This window comes from Mustela erminea, chromosome 10 (assembly GCF_009829155.1).
Source record: "Mustela erminea isolate mMusErm1 chromosome 10, mMusErm1.Pri, whole genome shotgun sequence".
NCBI lineage: Eukaryota > Metazoa > Chordata > Mammalia > Carnivora > Mustelidae > Mustela > Mustela erminea.
The window spans coordinates 47919582-47940142 of record NC_045623.1 but is presented as its reverse complement, the minus strand read 5'-3'; the positions used below and the strand labels follow the sequence as shown (position 1 = coordinate 47940142).

General features: G+C 42.1%; 1 protein-coding gene across 1 annotated transcript in view; it reads left to right on the top strand.

Annotated features, from left to right (window-relative positions):
- The window catches only part of LOC116566999 (serine/threonine-protein kinase TNNI3K-like), a 315363-nt gene extending 298965 nt beyond the window's left edge, over window positions 1-16398 (top strand). Inside the window, exons 26-27 of the mRNA XM_032301742.1 lie at window positions 12925-13004; window positions 16282-16398. Of these exons, the coding sequence (XP_032157633.1) occupies window positions 12925-13004; window positions 16282-16358 (157 nt within the window). The 3' untranslated portion in view covers window positions 16359-16398. The remainder of the gene's footprint in view (window positions 1-12924; window positions 13005-16281) is intronic.
- The last annotated feature ends 4163 nt before the right edge of the window (window positions 16399-20561 follow it).

Here is a 20561-nt window from a genome sequence, read left to right as displayed (position 1 = left end):
TTCAATAAAGAACAAGGCACCCTAGCAACATAATACCATTTTGTTATTCAGGGTCTGACAGCAAAGAATACACAGAGGAGGCAGGGAAAGCTTTGGTGTTGTATGATGAGGCAAAGGTCCCAGAGGGTTAGTATACATTCACTTAAAACAAAAACCAAAAAAAAAAAAAAAAAAAAATTGCTTGTAATTTTGTAACCTCCTTAGGGTGTTTCAAATGGTTTGTGAAGATCAATGTTCTACATGTTCAAAGAGTTAAGGGAGTTTTCAAATCTTTCCATTCAGGCTGGCCTGTCATAAAGAACAAAGGAACATGGAATTTCTTGCAGGGATCTGAATCCATACAACAGAGCCTGGAGATGTTCAATCAACAGAGATGGCCTTTGAACTTTTCTCAATCCAAAAGGGGAAACGAATATGTACTGCTCTGTAGGCACCTCTCTACTTGCCACTTTTATCTTCCGTCAATAAAATTGGTTTTGTAATTTCTACTTATGTAGCCACCCAGGGGCCATTATTATAAAATAGTGGTTAAAAGCTTGGGCTCCGACGGGCCCGAGTTCAAATTCAAGTTCGACTACTTATAAGCTGTGTGACCTGAGGCAAGTTAGTTGAGCTCTCCAAGTCTCACGCGTCTTACCTACAGGATGAAAATAAGAATATCACCTCCTTCATACTGTTGCAGTGAGCGTTAAATGAATGTGATTCATACAAATCTGATATATGGTAAACACAGAATGAATGTATACTCTATTTCTTTTCTGTTTTGCCATTAGCACATCTATTTCCATCTTGATTATTCCTCTTCTAAGAGGAACTACTAAAATGAAAGATGAGTGGAGATCCTACCTCATTGGGATCGCACTCTTTGGCCCAAAGGTGGAAGACGGCTTAGAGAAGCATCACATAGAGGGTTGATGTGTTGCTCCAACGGACGCATTGATAAACTATGCCCCACGGACCAAATCTAACTCTCTGCCTGTTTTTGTAAAGTTTTTCTGAACACAGCCACACTCATTTGTTTACATATTGTCTATATCTGCTTTTGTTCTGCAATAGCAGAGTTGAACAGTTGCAACAGAGACCCTATGATCTGCAAATTCTAAAATATTTACTATCTTCCCCTTTACAGGAAAATGTATCTGACCCTTGTTCTAGCAACTTAAAAAATCCAAATTTTTTTCAAGTCACGTAGCTCTGAAACTGAATACATTGGAAACGTATCTCTCCAATGGAAAAATAATAAGGCTACCTTCAAGAAGTCAGCCCGTTTACTTATCCTGGTCAATCCCAGAGGACACAAAGATTCATAAAGCAGCATCCCCAGTCCACTTGCTGGTCAGATGAATATGCACTGTGAGGCAGGTTCTGCCGATGGTGAGAGCCAGTGCCTCGAGCAACACTGAGGCCACTGCCTCTTTTCCATATGGCCCTCACCTCTATCCCAGAAGCCAGAAGTTTGAAGAGAGACTCTCCATGGTGTTTCATTTCATTTGCGTATCTGTAAGACTACTGAAAACCACTGAATGTATGAGGATACCCTAACAAAGAATCACTCGCAGATTTCTCTGGCAAAGACATGGAGGGTGGAATAGGTTGGACAAGAAAGAGGAGTAAGGAGCCTTCTGCAGAGGTCACTGTTCCAATGCATGTAACAGGGGGATGCAGCTCATTCTTGGGCAGTGGTTGAAGAAATGGCAGGAGCTGATAAAAATAAGCACGAGTATAGTTGCAGGGGAGGAATCACCATTCATTCATTTAGTACATATTTATTGGATACCTAGTTCATGACAATTAGTTTAAGGCACTGGAGATCGAGACACAGTAGTACATGAGACAAACCAGTCCCTGTGGTCATGAAACTTGCCCTCCAGCTGGAAGAGGCAGGCCATCTTAGTTTGGGCTCCTCCAAAAAAAAGACCATGAGACAAGGATTTGTGTGAATCCTCCCCCCCGCACCCCCCACCTGAGATGTGATCTCAAGCACAGTGAAGGAAAGAAAGGTAAATAAGGGGGTACGTTAATGAGTAAATCACTGCCATGAGCAGCTAAGGCTTCATTTCATGTTGTGTCCTCTGAGGGTATAGGCCATGGCTCAGAATTCTCCCAACAAAGAGCAAGGATGATAGAGGATTTATCTACCAACTCTTGTTCCTCCCTGGTGGAGTCTCAGTAAGGTGGGCAGGAAGGAGAATTAGCTATGCATCCCCACCTTTAAGGACAGACACAGGAATCCATAAGCAGGTATAGAAAATTCTAAAGGTGACTACCCAAATAGATCAAGGCAGAGTACTACATCTGGCTACACAGGTGACAAACAATGAACAAATACTCAAGAAAATGAGATGGTGGTAATTACTATGCAGGCAGTTAGAACAGGTTAATAAGATACAGAGTCAGAGTGACTGGAAGGCTAGTTTAGATGGGCTGGTTAGAATGATGAAAACAAGGAATGGCCTGGGGAATAGCATGCAGCAGGGGGAAAAATCAAGGGCAGAGTTCATCAGACAGGAAAAAGAGGAGAAATCAAATCCTCTGTTGTAGCTACAGCACAGGAGGCAGGCGGGAGTATTATGGAGTGAAGTCCACTGAGGGCTGACGCCAAACCACGAAGGCTTCATCAGCCAGAACAGGGCATGAGAATGTTGTTCTGCATGCGTTGGGTAGTCCCTGAGGGATTTTGAACAGGAACATGACATAAACTGATGAACATTTTTAAAAGTTCATCCTCGTTACTCCTCTTCCCTTCCCCTTTCTTACAAAAGCCATTAGATAGGACAGGATAGATAGGGCTGAGCAAGGTTGACATCTTCACGAGATGTGGAACAGGATGTCTGAATCCAAGTAGGGTACAGAGAACGTCTTTGTGGTTGATGAGAGTGGTGGGTGACACCTGCCTGGCCTGAGGTGTCAGAGGTAGAGCTGGAGGAAGGAAGGTTTTCCACGAGGGTTTTGGTCTACCCAGCCAAGATAATAGAGCCCAGGTATTGTGAGGAAGGCATCCTTGGAGGGAGAAACCTGATATGGAGGTCAGAGTCTGAGCCTGGGAAGGAGGACATCCGTGAGACATGTCAGTGAAGCAGTGACCCCACATGAAGTGTCAGATCCCATGCACAATGGGAAGAATGTTCACGCAGGGAGGTGATGGCCACAGTGGTTCTGGCAGATTGAGAAGGGTGTCAGTTACAAGAAGGTTCCTGGTGTGGGGAGGTTGGAGCATGAGGGTGGTGAAGAGGGTAAGAGTGTAAGGAGGGCATCACACGGGGCACAGCTCTATACTGAGAGCCCTAGGTAAGAGAGGAAGGAGGTAAGGAGGTAAGCCCTAGGTAAGGAGGGCTCCTACTGGAGCCCAAGGTAAGAGAGGAAGCACCAGCTTGGGGCAGATCAGGGGGAAATAGCCCAGAGTGGGGTGTCAGAACCCAAGAGGGGAAGGAAAGCAGCCACACGGAAGCAACAGTGGAACCCATGTGGGGTAAAGGAAGATGTCCAGATATGTGTTGAGGGTGGGGGTGTGAAAGCACCCAGAGATTTGTACATTTGGGAACAATGATCAAACAAGTAAATATATTAATGATAATGGGGACCAGGTTTCTCACTGTCTGAATGGACACTGTAATGTTAGATTGGTTGCAGATAAAGGTATGAATGTATGATTTGAGGGTGGCAGGAGAGGTCTCAATGTATTTACCCAAGGATGTATATACACGCATGTTCTTCACCTCTACCTGCTCAGTGAGAGGCTCTGGGAGCAGCAACACTTCAGCAAGGAACACACCAAGCACCCAGATCTTGATTTCTAAATACTATTCTCCACAAAAAGGGAAGAGGGTACTTCGGGAAAACGACAGATTCCAAGGCTGGGACAAGGAATGCACAAAGTAAGCCTGGAACGTCTGGTGCCAGAAAGTAAAGAGATACTCAAAGATGAGTCTATATCAAAGGACAGCTTAAAGAGGCTCCTGCTTGCCAACTATAAGATAATTTAAGCAGCAAAATAATGACAGTAACATTATAATCCATTGAATAAAATAGTAACTTTAAATCCATACTGATATAAATAAGTGAAGATATTGAAATTTGGTTGAGATATGGAATATTTATATAATCTCAAAGTAACTCCCCACAAAATACTTATTAATTAAAAGAAGAGTCATTTTGTAATAGTGGGTCCTCTCAGACACCACCTTAACCAAGTAATGAAAATTAAGAACACAATAATGGGTCAAATGACAATGTGACAGGTTACAATGAAGAGAACACAGCATCATTTTTGTGATGCTTCTCGCCAAAAATACATAATTTTAATTTAATCATTAGTAAGCCTCAGACAAACCAAACTCAAGGATATTCTGCAAAATAACTGGCTTGTTCAAAAATATTCAGGGTCATGAAACTCAAAGACTGAGAAACTGTCTCCAGTTGAAAGAAATCAAAGAAACAGAACAACTAAATGCAGTGTGTGACTCTGAATCTGATCCTTTTGCTGGAAGGAACATTATTGAGACAATCCACAAGTCTTGAATGGCATCTGAGAGTAGATGAAATCAGAAGATTAGGTTAGGCTATATAGAAGAATGTCTTTATTTTAGAAGCATACTAAGGTGTTTGGGAAATGATAGGCATCAGATTGGCAACTTACTCTCAAAAGGTTCAGGATTTTTTTTAAAAAGTACCACTGTTGCAACCTTCCTTCATTTTGAGATTGTTTCAAAATGAAAGTTAAAATTTTATATATTCACTTTAGCCATTTGATTTCCTAGGTCTTTGCACATGCCCCAACCTATACCTATCCCAGAAGTCCCCTCCCCTCGAGAACCCTTGCTTGTCCTGCATTTCCTCTGTGAAGGGAGGGTACCCTGTGCAGGATGTACTGTGTCCCCGGGCACTGAAGTTTACCTGTACATGTCTATATTTCTGTTTACCCCAAAGGGTAGAGTCCATGTCCATCACACTCATATCTGCGTTCTTAGCACTCAACACAGCACCTGGAATTGGGCTTAATAATTTACCACAGAGAAGGAGAGAGACAAAGTTATAGGTATAAAATTGGAATCTTGGGGCACCTGGGTGGCTCAGTGGGTTAAAGCCTCTGCCTTTGGCTCAGGTCATGATCCCAGAGTCCTGGGATGGAGCCCTGCATCGGGCTCTCTGCTCAGCAGGGAGCCTGCTTCCATCTCTTTCTCTCTGCCTGCCTCTCTGCCTTCTTGTCATCTCTGTCAAATAAATAAATAAAATCTTTAAAATAAAATAAAATAAAATTGGAATCTTTTCTAGAGCTAACTGAGTTAAGAAAAGCAGGTTGTTTATGTGCTGCCTGGCCTGTGTTGGAATTACAGCTGTGTGATCCTGAACCAGACTTAGACTCCTTTCCCACACATGTAAAATGGGTTGTAAGATGGAGCAAATGTAGTAAGATTTGCAAGGCATCTAGCAGAGTCCTTGACACTTAGCAGGTAGGCAACAAATTTTTGTTTCCCATTTCTCCTGAAAAATAGGAATAAAAATTATCAAAGAAGACTAGAAGTACAGAATTTCAGGTTATCTCTTGACTTCACAATAGCCCTGATATATGAACTTGGGTAAGTCATTTCACTTCACAAAGCTTCGACTTCCTTCTTGGTAAAATGGGAGGCAGGAAAATGCAAGAGCGAGAGGTGAGCTTTATGACCATCATGCTCCCAAGATCTTCTAGTTCTAAAATTTCAAGTACTTCCCCTCTTTTGGGGTAAGAGTAAGTACAGAAGGTGAAGGGTAAGTGAGTTTTTACTGTATTTAAAGGGTGGTCCTTAGTTGTAGCAGTCAAGGCATGCGAAGTGCCCCTCCTACTGGATTACACAGTTCCTCATTTATACCTGCTAAAAATATAGGTAAATTGAGAGGCTGTGGTATTGTTAGGTACTGTTGAGCACATTAAAAATTTATGAGCCATCAAGGAACTAGCACACAGTTTCAATTTTTGCTGCATTTTCCCTTACTCATAATTCTTTCCCTAATTGCTTTTTCCCTTAAAAATGGGGGAGCCGAGACCTTGGATATTTGCCTAATGGCTCAAACAGAGCCATGACCCATTGCCAAGTCTTTCAGGCCTTTTATAGCCTGGGGACATTTGCCACTGAAAGAAAGCTGATGGGTTTGATTTTCCTGAAAGAGATATTTTGCACTGACCTCTGGCCCCATTAAATACTTTGGCCATTGCCCATTCACTGTAATGGGAGCAATAAATTTGTTTTAATTTAGGACGTTATCAAGTAGGGAATATTGACAAAGACAAAATAACATTCTGAAAACAGCCAGGATGAAATCATGAATAAATAAATATTTTGAACTTAGCTGATAAATTAACAAATGCTTATTCATAAGAGTCTGACTGGACTATTCCAAAGTTAGGCCAAAGGTGATCCCATTTCTAATAGAAATGTCGTCTTTCTCTTTCGACCAGTGAAAAGGTGGGCTGCATAGACATTGCAAGGCATAGAAAGGCATTTATCCATTGTGACAGATCTGTTTTAAATAGATCTGTTTGTTTTCAGCTAAATGCCAAAAGGAACAGCCAGATGACTCTAGCAGCCTTTTCTATGGCAAAACATTTATTTTCCTTGTGTAAACACCTTTATTAGGGATCTCAGCAGGCTGTTTCTCTACCTTTTCTTTCTATTAGTCCCTTAGATTAGCATCAAAGAACTGAAATTCTTGTTAGATGTTACCTGTACGTGTTTCATTTTGAGTGAAAGAAATTACTTTTAACTTGGGTACATTCCTCTTGAGGAAGGGGATAAAGGTGCATATGCCATCAATCCCCTCACTAATATTCTTTCATAAGTAACATGATTATGACAGATGGCAAAAAAAAAAAAAAAGTCCTAACAAACCACAAAGCATATTTGCAAAGCTGTGAGGTCTTAAATGGTGTTGGCTTTGCAAAGTCCAAATGACTAAATCTTCTAGGTTACCAGTAGCCTGAGGGCATCTTTAGCTGCATAAAAACTAATTGGACCAACTTGAATGGAAGAAAATTGTGCCTGAAGTCTTTAATCACACTAGTAACCTAATGGTTTCCTGTTCAACATAGCCAGGGCAGTGTTTAGGAAGATGAATCCATGCATGCGGCTTAGAAAACCTTGCACAAGATCAGACAGTTGTGGGGAGGCATAAGCATCTCCTTTAGCAAGTTTATTGTGTGTGTCTCAAATTTTGGCACAGGGACAGGTAAGCCATTGTTGGAGAGGGGAAAGTAAAAAATGTTTTAAAAGATCTAACTAGGGGTGCCTGGGTGGCTCAGTGGGTTAAGCCGCTGCCTTCGGCTCAGGTCATGATCTCAGGGTCCTGGGATCGAGCCCCGCATTGGGCTCTCTGCTCAGCAGGGAGCCTGCTTCCTCCTGTCTCTCTGCCTGCCTCTCTGCCTACTTGTGACCTCTCTCTGTCAAATAAATAAATAAAATCTTTAAAAAAAAAAAAAAAAGATCTAACTAAGCAGGACACGAGAAAGCTGATGCTTTCTTGCATCATAGGTTTCCTATGATGATGAAAGGTATTTCTCTATGAGGAATAAAGATGTCATGTTCATCTTTGTATGCCAAGAATCCAAAACTCTAACCCATGATGAATTCGGGGAGCTCCCCAAATGGTAACAGACCAACAGCTTGACATGGGCTGCTATTAAATGTAGCATGCTTTACAAGAAAGGGCATGGGCTGGAAGTCTGAAGACCTTTTGTTCAAGTTGTGGTTCCACCTCTTGCTGGCTCTGTGAGTTACTGCAGGTTGTTGAAACTTGGAGCCTGGTATAGGATAGAGGTAAAGTTAATGCCTTCCCAGATACCTCATGGGGGGGTGATAAAAATGCTCTAAGCTAATCAGTATAAAAGTATGTGCCAACCACAAAGCCCTCTACAAACCTAGGAAATCATATTCTGTCATCATGGTAGAACTTACTGTTCCGTGTCTCTTTGTTCTTATTTAGTTGTTTCAATTTGCTTTCAAGCCATGTGGACTCTATTCACTTGCTATAATTCACCAAATCAAAGTCCCCAGCTCTGCAAAAACCACATTTGGAAGAATGTCATAAAGATGGTTTCTTTTGGACTGGGTGCCCACCTGATGTCTCCTTTGGAATGTAATTCAGTCAGAGGCAGTCATGGCACTAGCAGATATTCTGAGAATTCATGAAATCCCACAGCCAAAACCATGATCCATTGCTCCAATACCAAAAGCATTTGGCAGACTATAGTTTGGAAGCCACAGTCCTGGCTGCTTTTGAGGCTCTGAATGGGGCCATTTGAACTCGCTGTGGTTCTGCCCACTCCCACTCTGAAGAGAAGGCACCCGAGTTCCCTGGATCTCTTTAGATCGTCTTTTTCTTATTTCCTCACAGGCTTTGCTTCACAATATACCTTCCTGGAGTAAGAGATGACAGAGTGATTTGGAGTTTTTCTCCACCTCTCAGGCACTGCAACACGAAGAGTCTACAGATTTATCTTCTATAAAAACTTCTGTGAAGCAGCTCAGGGGTTTTTAGCACCAGCCTTATACAACCTGTCATTCAAATCCTTAATGATGGGTTTATGTGAAAGCGATTTCTCCACACTTTCCATTTGCTTCATCTTAGATGGCAGTGTGGTTCTTCCTTTGAACTAGACCACGAAAAGAGCTGGTTCCTTCCGGCAAATATCAGGGTTCAGTGACTATTTGAAATGAAATGTCTATAGACAAAATGCTGCAAACACCACCTCGAGTAGGAGCAGTAATGAGTAGCTAAGTATGCCGCAGCACGTGTGTGGAAATCGGCCGTTCGGTCCTGGCCAAATGGCAGACACTTCAGATAAGGAAGATAAAAATCTTCTGCCTAAGTGGGAAATGCAATCTCATCTGCCTTTCCAACATATGAAAACCAGTTTCACAAAGTCTGCATGGTTCATGACTACCTTCCAAAGAACCATGGAACGTAAGAAGTGGAGGGACCCGGAATGTCACATCATTCGGATCCCTCTGTAGCCCCCACAACCATGAGGTACCTCAGCCATATCTCAAAAACTTCCAGAGATGGGACAGTGTCCCCTTCTAGAAAAACTCAATCTGTTTGGGTGAAGTTCTAACTTTAGGAAATGTGATACTGTGTTTTAACTCTTCCCATTGTCTTGGGCTCAGCCTTTACCCTGAAGATGGAGAATGCCACCTACCTGAAGTCTGTGTCAGTTCTTCACTTATTCAACCAGGGACAAGTCAATCTAACCACTTGTCATTTGGCACCCATCTCCCCTTCTTACCTCCAAGCAATCAGGAGAAACTCTGTCCAGTATCTGCGGGAATCCAGATGTATGTTCTTGCGTATGGGTTCCCCTTTAAATTTATCCTCAACAAAAAGATAAAGCAAATCTAACACCGTGTCTTTTTTTTTCTTTCTTCTTACTAAGCCCATGGTAGCTTCTAGTAATCAGTGCTTTTTTTTTTTTAAGTGTACAGGAAAACTCTGTTTTAATATTTTTTTCTGGATTTTAGCCTAGAATGTACGTTAATCCACTAGTTTAGTTTATAGACTCTGCCTTCCTCCTGCTCTGAAGAATTGAAGCTATATTTGGATATATTCTATCATCTAGCACTTTCCTCACTTTTCATAGCTCTTCTGTAATCTTATATATATATTGATTGACTTGGGTTTGGATAATACTTTTTGCTTAATGTGTTAGTCATGAATGTCATTATCTCTGCATTCCTTTCAGCCAACATAGCCTCCTAGTTTAGAATGTTCTTGTCTTTGCTCATGGTGTGTAAGTCCATTCTCAGACCACGTGACTGACTATAAACATGCTAGCTCGTGCCTACAAACCATGGTCTGACTGGCATGCACATACAAAAATGCAGATCACACATTTTGGGGTTGAGTATGAATTGGCCTATTTAGTTAACCATCTACTAGGTAGTCTATACACACAAAGCTTGGATTGAAAAGCAGGAAATATTTTTTGAATTTTAGTTCTGCTCTTCATTTTAGATAAATTATTCATCCTCTGGTGTGCCTTTGTAAGAGACAATGGCTGATGATTGTGTTTATCTTTACATATACATCACAGAGCTAATTTGAACTATTTAGCCTAAAACGACTGAAACCTTTTTTAGTACTTAAATAAGAAATGTCGATATAATGGGGTTGTGTGCAAAACTAACATAAAGATTCTGTTATTCTCTTTAAAGGAGAAAACATCACTACATTCCCATTAAACATATGCATGAAATTACCCATATAATATTCTATATCATTCATATATATGCCTATATATGACATACAGCACCCTTTTAGCATAAAGAAGGCTACCTAGATGATTAGTAATATTGAAACACTGCAAAACTGAGTGTTTTTCTTACCTGCCATTAGTTCACAATTACTTTCCTGGGGCAGCGACATCACTGGACACGTCAATTTTCACTGACCACAACTTCAGCAAACACAGGTCCTGCTAGTGTGTCCCTTATACTCTGGGCTTCTTTGAAACTCCTGCTGAAGTCTGGGTGCACATGGGTTGAGGACAACTAGTTCCATTGATCAGGGTCTGGTTTCTCCTGCTTTGTTTGACCTGGGCGTGCCTGGTCTCCATCTGTCTGTCATCCTAGAACAGTGTCCAGAGCCAGCCCATGTGGTATTTCTTGGTCAGGAAGGTTAAGTCCCCTGGCATGAATTGCATTCAGCAACTGAATAAATAAGACAGCTTAGGATGGGTTTTTATTCCTAGGAAACCAGATAGCCTTTTTGATGATAAAATATTTATTCCCCATTATCTTGTTGTTGCCAAGACTACTATGGACAGTACATTTCTTAAAAGGAGCTAGATTGCTAAAGAGGCTTTAGTAGGTAAATTTTAGGGTATCAGCAGGTCTGTTTTATTTTGAAAAATGTCTTATATGACATTTGATTGCCCAGAACTGAGTGTGGTTTGCCACTTAATGTTGATTCAGCTAATACCATGTCCCACATGAAGTCAATACTTTTTCTTCTTTTTAATCATTGTTTTCCCTTAAAAAAGAACTTCACTTTATCTCTTAAGAAAGTGAGGCCAAATATGTCGTCATTTTAAGGCAAAGTAAATTAAACAGTGCATTTATATTAGAGTTTAGAAAAATCTAACTTCTTCAAACAAACATTTTGTAATAACTTTATTTTATACACTTTAATTATTTTAATTATTTACAAAGTACCAGCTAAGCACTGTGGGAGATCCAACAATGTCAGGCAGGACCTCTGACCTCCAGGAATATTCTGTTTAGTGGGGTTCACTAGCATACAAATACAGATGGTGCTACACCAAGGCAGCTTCTGATAAGCACTGTGGCATAAATAGAAGTACTAGAAGGTATGAAATCCTGGATGGGATTTCCAAGAAGACTGAGGAAATGTTGCCTTCGAGTTGGACCTTTCTAAATAATAAAAGTAGGTAACATGTATTGTTTCTTAAATTCTAGCACTTTTCAAAGTATTTTAAACTTATTATTTCTTTAGTTCTCGTGATTAACCTTATACGCCAAGTTTTGTTATGATTCCCATCTTATGGTTGTATAAACTGACGTGAACATAAGAGAGACCACAAGTATATAATTCACTGACAGGTATGATTCACTGTGAGGGTGAAGGTTTCCTTGGCTTCAGGTTTCGAGTCTGAAGAGCTAAAAAGGAAGCAACCCCATTAACCAGTATGATAAAAGAGTAGAAGTTGGAGAGAGAAGCACTAATTAGGGCCAGGAACCAGGAAGAAATTCCTATTTGAATAGTAGATAGGCATGCAGGCTTTGGAATCTAAAAGCCTTGGGTTCCACCCTTAGCTGAGCCAATTACCAAACCTGAGTAACAAGTTACTTAATGGCTCCAGCCTCAGTTTTCTCACCTGTAAAATGGCAGAAATGATTTGGTAGTGATAAGAATCAAGGGAGATGAGAGAGGTAAATGCTTACTACAAGGAATCATGAAATAAATATTATCATCACTATCTCTTATAGTTACCATTGTAACAACAGCAATATAATAATAACAATATCTCTTGCCATTGGTTTCTTGATATTGATTATTACTAAGATAATAATGTTCTGGTGATTGGTTCCTTTTGAGTAAGGCTTATAATGATATTAATTCAGAATTTAGAATCAACACTCCTTTGTATTAAATTTAATCATCAAAACAAACTGAAATTATTTATGTATTTTTCCCATTTTACAGATAAATACACTGAGGCTGAGAATACGTGGCATGCCCTTTGTAGCCTCCCTGGAAGAGGCAGGACTCACACCCAGATCTGACTTACTCTAAATAACTCTGAACTCTCTCCCAACTAGTCACTTGTAGCATTAAAAACACCTTCGGAGAAAAAAACAAAACAAAACAACTTTGGAGGGGCACCTGGGTGGCTCACTGAGTTAAGCCTCTGCCTTAGGCTCAGGTCATGATCTCAGGGTCCTGGGATCAAGCCCTGCATCAGGCTCTGTGCTCAGCAGGGAGCCTGCTTCTCCCCCTCTCTCTCCTTGCCTCTGCCTACTTGTGATCTCTCTCTCTCTGTCAAATAAATAAAATCTTGAAGACAAAACAAAACAAAACAAAACAAACCTTTGGGGGTGCCTGGGTGGCTCAGTGAGTTAAGCCGCTGCCTTCGGCTCAGGTCATAATCTCAGGGTTCTGGAATCGAGCCCCGCATTGGGCTCTCTGCTCAGCAGGGAGCCTGCTTCTCTCTCTGTCTCCGCCTGCCTCTCTGCCTACTTGTGATCTCTCTCTCTGTCAAATAAATAAGTAAAATCTTAAAAACAACAACAACAACAAAAAACCTTTGTATCATTTTGTCAGTTTTCTGGGATCTATGCTGAGTGAATAAATTGTGTTTTATAAAAATGTTATTAGCAAACCATCACCATAGTTTTCATAGTATGAAAACATATGTCTCTTGGAATTTTCTAGTGCTGGACAGTGTTCCTCTCAAGGTCTGTCTTTGGAGGAGATGAAGAGAGGTCTCCAGTTCTCCCCCGTTGACAAATATGGTAAGTCTATAGATGATTCAGATCGATTAAGGGACCTGCCCCTGAGAAGGTGATAACAAGATAAAGATTTTGATAACAAGAAAAGATTTTGTTTTATATAATAACGAGAAATAACAGATGATTTACAGATACTTTATTGTAAAAGTACAAACTTTGATCTTGTCTTATATAACTCTGCATTCATCTTTGAGTTTAGTGATGTGTGTGCATTAAGTGTGTATTTGTGTATGTATATCAGTGTGAGTCCACGTGGAAGAAGATAAAACTCTCCTCATGAAAACAGTCGCCGGCGTCTTGTGATATTCCAAAACCTAGTTGCCACCTTACTGAGCTCCCTGCCTCTAAGCCCCACATGGCTGGTATGTCTGGAGGAGAAAAACAAGACAGGAGTCTCCACAATTCCATCATATGCCAGGAGCTCTTCCCCTTTAGAAAGTACCCAAGGGTAAAAGGTAAACCCAGCCATCTCCTCCAAATCTAGAGAGGAGGTGAAGTTATCATTGATGGTATCCATTTTGCACAGGATTACTTTAGAAGGAATTGATACTTTAGAAGGAATTAACTCTTTGAAATAGTTAACGCAGCTCTCTGCAGGCCCCTGGAAGCCAGAGGATGGGTAATCGCCCTCATCACCAGCTGCCATATTAATGTGCGAGGCCTGTAATGTCCTTTTTCCAACCTCTAAGCCTGAGAGGCTCTATATTTAATTGGAATTTTAGCACAATGGGCTCATTTATTCATGGGAACTTTCCTTGACAATATGGAGGACTGAAAAAAATGTACGTCAGTTAAAGAGATCAGATTTTTTACAAGAACTGGGTTTGGGGAGGAATAAATTGGATGATGTGTTCCCGGTTCTCTGATTTAGATGGCCATAGACCCAGGAAGCCCTCAGCTTTGGGATCCTCACCAATGCACCTTGTTTGCTGAGTATTATTACCTAAGGCATAAGAAAGCCTTTACGAAATGAAGGGAAAAAAAATTGTTCTGGATGGATGCAGACAAACTACTTGGGAACATTAAAGAGAGGAAACTTTGTGCTCTGACTCCCAGGACGTGTCCAGAATGTAGCCGAGTGCTTTTTATCATCAGCTTTACAACATAATTGGCCAGTCTAGTAACAGGGGAAAATGTGCTCTAAGTGTCACATCATCACATTTTTCATAGAGATAATATCGTTTTTTTCAAACCTTCACAGATGTGACCACACAACCACAAAATATAGGGCACCCTTTGAAATGCGTGCTTTGACCAGAAGTCTTCCCTTTCATGGTGGAGGAAATATTTCAAGATGAAGCATTTCATTAACGATCTGTTTCTTAAAGGAGTAAGACTTTGAGCAGAATTCCTTAAGATGGAGAAGACAGAAGAGATGCAGAAATGCAGAAGCCGGGTTTTCCCCCGCATGTGTGTACTGGGGTGGAAGAAAACATTAGGGGATTTGGATGGAGCAAGAGCTCCAACAGACAAAGGAGACAGATATACTGTCTCCCCCTAGGAACATCCTGCTGTACAAGAAAGAACCTTTAATTGCTCCCCATTTTCATCGCATAAGCTAGTTGCGGTAAAACAGCTACTTCAGGAACTGTTTCTTTCTCTCTGCCCCCAAAGAGCAGGGCTAGAGAATGAAGTTAAGATTACACACTGAGCAATTCTCTCTGTACTTGAGGCTTTTCACCCTCAAGCAACAAAACGTGCAGACGTGGTTCAGTCTTTTCCTAGAGCCTGCAGTCAAATTTCACTCGGGTCCCTCTTCAGCGGAACAGCCCCCCAAGTACCTGTCATCCAACTCTGGCAATGACGCATCGATAAAAAAAAAAGTCAGCACCCACGCCCCGCTGACTCCGCCACCCATCCCGGAAAGAGCCGCCCCATACTGAGGAACAAGCACCCCCAGTGAGATTTCCCCTGCAACGGGAAGGGGCGTGGCATAGCCTCACACGCAGGTAACACCGCATGTGGCCCAGGAGAAAGCTGATGATAAAAGGATCACGAGCTTATCAAAACGTCTATCTGTGCCTGGAATGAAGGTGCAGTTTCAGGCGGGACCAGAGGAAATATTTTGCTTTAGGATGGAGATTTTATGTAAGTCCACCCAAAATCAGGATTCAGTGATGTGTATCCCGACCCTGCCTCCTCTCTTCTCAGCTCCCCCACCACACACACACACACACACACACACACACACACACACACACCCTCCTCCTCTCTGGCCCGGGCCAGCCCCCCCACTGGAGGGGAGCTAGAGGAGGACACGTCAGCTGCAGCTCCCCGCATGTCCATTCAGGAGAGTGTGTGTGCTGCCTAACAGATTAGCCAGAGAGCCTTCCTATGAAAATAAATAAACCTATCCAACTGCATATTGCTAGATGCCTTGACAAAAATGTAGATGGCTGAGTCGGTTCTGAAAACTCAGCTATCAAAGGGGAGCAGAAGCAGCATTAGCTGTTGACAAATGTGCCTGTTTTCACAGAAGCAAAGAACGAGCGGCTTCCTTACTTGCCGTGGAAAAGGAATGGCTTCCCGGTACAAGTCCTGTGTCCTCTCCGGGCAGCGGCCTGGTCCTGAGCCACAGGTTGCGTTCTCTGGACACAGCAGAGGCCCGCACTTCAATGAGCATCAAATACCACTGGTATTTGGGCCTAAACTTTGAGGTCCACTTAAAAACCAGGCCCTCAGGAAGGAAAAACAAAAATCAAACCTAACCAAAGGCAACCTGCTGTAGAGAGTGGCTCTTTCCTTCTGCCCTGTACTTAGCTCTACCTTCTTTTTATCACCGCCATTTGCCCAACACTCACGGTGTCACATACTGTAGGGATGGTCTCGTCTATGCTACCAACCTTATGAATTAATGTCCTATTTACAAATGAAGACACCGAGGCCTACAAAGGTTAAGTGGACAAAAACCACAGAACCCGTAAATCATGGAGCCAGGGTTCAAAGCCAGATTTGCCTGACGCAGAAGCCCAGGCTTCCAGCCGTAGCAATACACCACCTTCTTGGACTGACCCCCTTCCTGACTCCAGACGTGGCCAGCTTGGGTCCCCATCACACACCCCTCATTTGGGTTCCCCTGGTCTCAGCTCTCTGTTTGCATTTTAAATTTTGCCTTTGTTTTACAACTGCTTGCCACCAACTCCTGCCCAGACCCTGAGCCCAGGAGCCGGGAGAAGCTGCCTGGCAGCTGTGTGGTGCACTGGGTGAGGCTGGTTAGGAAAAAAATGGCAAGACGGGCCACAAGCCGGTAAGTAACAGCTGAACTTCTATTCCGTTGCAGGCTACGTGTCTGATCCCATGAGTCCGATGCATTTTCATTCTTGCCCGAATAGTGGCAGCTTTGAGGACAGCGGCTGACAGCATTCCGCGGATACCTAAGGAGAGTTTTCCCCCAAACTGACAGCAACAGCTCCAACCGTGGCAGGCTTGCTTCCAATTATAATATTTTTACCCTCTAAGGTTTCCTTAAATTGGCTTGTTTATTCTGGTCCTATTTAATTCCCTACCACAAGTTGGGCTTTGGATTTGTGGCTAAGCAGTGAAATGCAAAAGAACCGAGACAGAATGTATCTAAAGAATTGGTTTGAATTTTGTAACTGAAAGAACAAATTTATATCGTTACTTAGAGATGGGGCCTAAGTCTGTGGTGGGCACTTAACAATTGTTATGTTTTCCTAGACTGAATTATCTAAACTTGAGTTTGGGAACTGTGGGTTTGATTTTTTTAGAATATTGTTCATTTTCTTATGTTATTATGTTACCACTAGTGTCTGGCTCTGTGATTAAAGATTGTTGGCACACAAAATGGATTCAGAAGTGTATCTCATTCCAACAAGACATCTTCTGAGTATACCTCCTTTAAGACATATCGGTAACGACCTTCAGATCAAGATGCTTGCAAAATACTGCACTTAGTTATTTAGCCTCCTTTCTGTATCTTAGCAAGTGCTCTGTGCTTTATTTGGGCATCTTGTTGCCCAAGGCATACCTCCCAAGGTATTGTGGATGCTCTTGGTATAGGTATGACACTACTCTACAAATACAAACCCGTTGTCCATACCGGAGTCTAGCACAGTGCATGGGAAGGATATCTGAGGTACCAGTGGCCTGCAAAAAAAGAGACATCGGGGGGCACCTGGCTGGCTCCATCCGTAAAGTCCATGACTCTTGATATCAGGATCAAGTGCACAGTGAGATGTTTAAGAGCTTCCTGGCCTCTACTCCCAGACGCCAGTAACAGCTCCCTGAAAAAGCCACCAGACACTTCTAGATGTCCCCGGGGGGGGGGGGGGGGGGGACAAAACTGCCCCAGGTTGAGAACCACTGCTCGAAACCATCAGAGGACAACTGGGGGCTTGAACAGCCACGGAAGGAATATACAGCCTGGTTTTGACTGTATTTAGGCAAATCTGCTTTCTTCTCCTGAGTATCGTGGGCTCATACACATATGGAACTAAATGGGAAAAGTGCTGATGGCCCCTTTCGTGTCTGAGGTGAGCTCCTCCATCCTCCCCTCTCCTCCTACCGCTTAGAGATTATGTCTCTTGAGGGCAGTTTCTATCAGAACAGCAACCGCACCTCTAAAACCCTTCTGAGAGTTATCTTATGACCTGTGGTTGCAAAGTTGAAAGTCCTTGGCTTGGGGAAAGCCAAGTGCCAGTCCAGTAGAAGTTAAAACCATGACACTTCCCTTTAGAGTTACTCCTTTTTAGCCTCCAGCCTCTTCATTTCCCCACCAAATTATTCTGGAATCATAGGTGCTCTTTCCTGCCTAGCAAGTTGCCAAGGGTCTTTCTGATAAGCAGGAACAAGGAGCCTCAAGTGGCCATCCAGGCATAAAGCCTTCTGGTAAGGGGCTGCCTGAAGACCACCCATTCTATGGTTCTTTCTCTAGTCCTCCATTCTGGCTACTTTAGGCAATGAACCAGCACCTAGCTGGAGTTCTTCAGACCTTAATCCTTTCATGAGCTGAGTTGAAATACTGTAGACAGTTAAAAGAAATTTAAAATAAGTAAGTAAATAACCAGTTTTAACTAAAAGATTGACAGTAGGTGTAATGCTGATCATATATATAGCCAGGACAGTGCTGGGGGTAAACCAGGTGTCCTCCCGGATTCCCATGGAATGGAGGTCCTATCCAGAGAAAGGACAGTTTGTTTCTGAAATACCTCTTTTAGAAGGGGATTTTCTAGAACAAATGTGTGAAGCTCCCTTTCTTTGTTTCCTTTAATTAACCACCTCCTCTCTCTACAATGTATCTCTTTAGGTTACTGCTTCCCTCTGCCTCTTGTCTTGTCAAGGATCTGCAAATAATGAGACTAATGTGTCTTGATTCCTGAGAAGGGGAACCTTTTCACAGATGCCAGCCTGTAGCTCACAAACCCACTTCATTATTGCACCTTTAATGGGACCCAAGGATCATCTTGGAGATTGTCTTGAGATCATGAGGTTGTGTGTGTGTGTCTATGTGTCTTTTCTCCTCGCTGAAAAATGTCTCACTAATTGCTTTCTTTTTCTGCTGATAAAAATGAACTTCTGTGATCATGTTTTCGCATGCTTAGCACATTAATTTTTTTCTATGTGCATGCGGCTCTGAGCTCGCTTCGAAGATGTTCAATTAGCTATAATTGTAAGCCAAATTACAGCAGCACCAGGAGAGAGTTATTCCAACAGAGTGATTATTTGGGTTAAATTATTTCCAAAGCTGACATTTTGCTGGGACAGAGGGAAAAAATGGGTGCTGGAGGTAGGAAAAAAGGCTAGTGCTAGAGAATCCATCTGAAATGAAGGACCTGATTCCTTCCTCTCCCTCTCTTGTTCCTTGTCTTAATTTCCTTTCCTTCTTCTTTCCTCCCTTCTCCTTTCTTCCTTTCTTCCTTGTCTCCCTCAAACAATAACCACCAGCTTTGGAGTTACTCAGACTTTCTACAGTAATTTTGTGACCATAGGCAAGACAACCTATCTGAGCTCCAGTTTATTATCTGTAAGATGGTAATAATAACATTTCTCTTGAAGAGGTACTATAAGAATTACAAATAATATAAAGTTCATTGTATAGTTCCTGGCCCACAATAGCAGATACTGTACATGTTGTTGTTGTGTATTGTTACTGTTCGATCACCATGCAACCAAAGAGCTATATGAGGAGAGAGGAGGGCATGTGAAGAGTGGAGATTTTTTTCTCTAATGTGAAAATTGGCATCATTGTCCCTAAAACCCCGCTTTTGTGAACAATGAGCTTTTGAGCTTACACTTCTGAGGCAGTGTGAGCCACGATCCAGCAACCTTAGGACTGGCTCATTTCGGGATGTCTTTTTTTTTTTTTTTTTTTTTTTTTTTTTTTTTTTTTTATTTTATCGGGATGTCTTTTTATACCTGAAATCAAATCAGAAGAGAAATCAAATCCTTTAAATCAAATACAAGAGCCAAGAAGCATCCCCCAACAAAGGAGATGTTAAGTAGAAATAGCAAGAAAACCCACGTATTGAGCACCTATTATGTGGCAGGAAGAGTTTCAGAGGATTTAAAATGCAATTATTGTCGCTTAGTTCTCCAAACAACTCCGGAAAGGGAGAATTTTTTTCTTGCTTGCTCAAGTAGATAATGAATCCAAGCTAGTATAGAATGGAACCAGGTTTCAAAACTAGGTTTGCCTGGCACTAGTACTTATGATCTGTTCACCACACAGGACTGCCTCTATTGTGTAGAGGAAAAGGATTAAAAATAGCCAGTGTTCACAATCCAGAATCATGGTAAGAGCCAACGAATCTGCTGTTCTGCAGTCCCGAGGAAAATTTGGGAATTAGCCCAGGAGAAGTTTCAGGGACTAGAAAAACAAACCTTTCCTGATTGCTGCGGCTCATTATTGCAAAGTAAAACCAAAAATATAATCATCATCATTTTCTCTGTTTTAATTATGGAAAAGAAGGGGCTGGAATAATCTCAAGGCTCAAAAAATACACATTGTTATTTTCTAGGCAGAATGAACCAGAAATGATTGACAGAAGCCAGACTCTCACCGTGATAAGCAGGAACAAAAAAGTTAGGAGGGCAAAGCACAGCAATTAGGGAAGCCAAGGAGTCTCACATTTTCCTCTCCTCATTAGCACACTGGGTAGGGAAAGCAAGGAGAGATAGTGGAACCATTACCAGTAGGATCTGAATGCCTCCTTCCTTCCTAGTTTTGTGGTACGTGCAGTTACTCAAGCAGGCAGACCAAAGAGCTCCTTCTGATCAGTTCCCTTCCATCTTTCAAGAGCCACGAGGGCAAAGAGGAGCCATTGGACACCGGCAGTCCCTTCCCCAGGATCAGCTGAAGACTCAGCTGGCATAGTAACAGACTGTGGTCGGAGACTGTCAGCTCAATTAGCAGTGTATGCGAAACATGATGGAGAAGCAAAGTTCCTCTCCCTCCTTGGACATCCTACCTTTTATGAGGCTTACTAGAAATAAAAAGAGCAGGGGTTGCACATTTCTCCTCAGGCCAGAGATCCCAGGCAGCCCAGCAGCTGACCTAGTGGCAGGGTGCTAATTAAATTAGGCTTCTTGAATTAAAACACT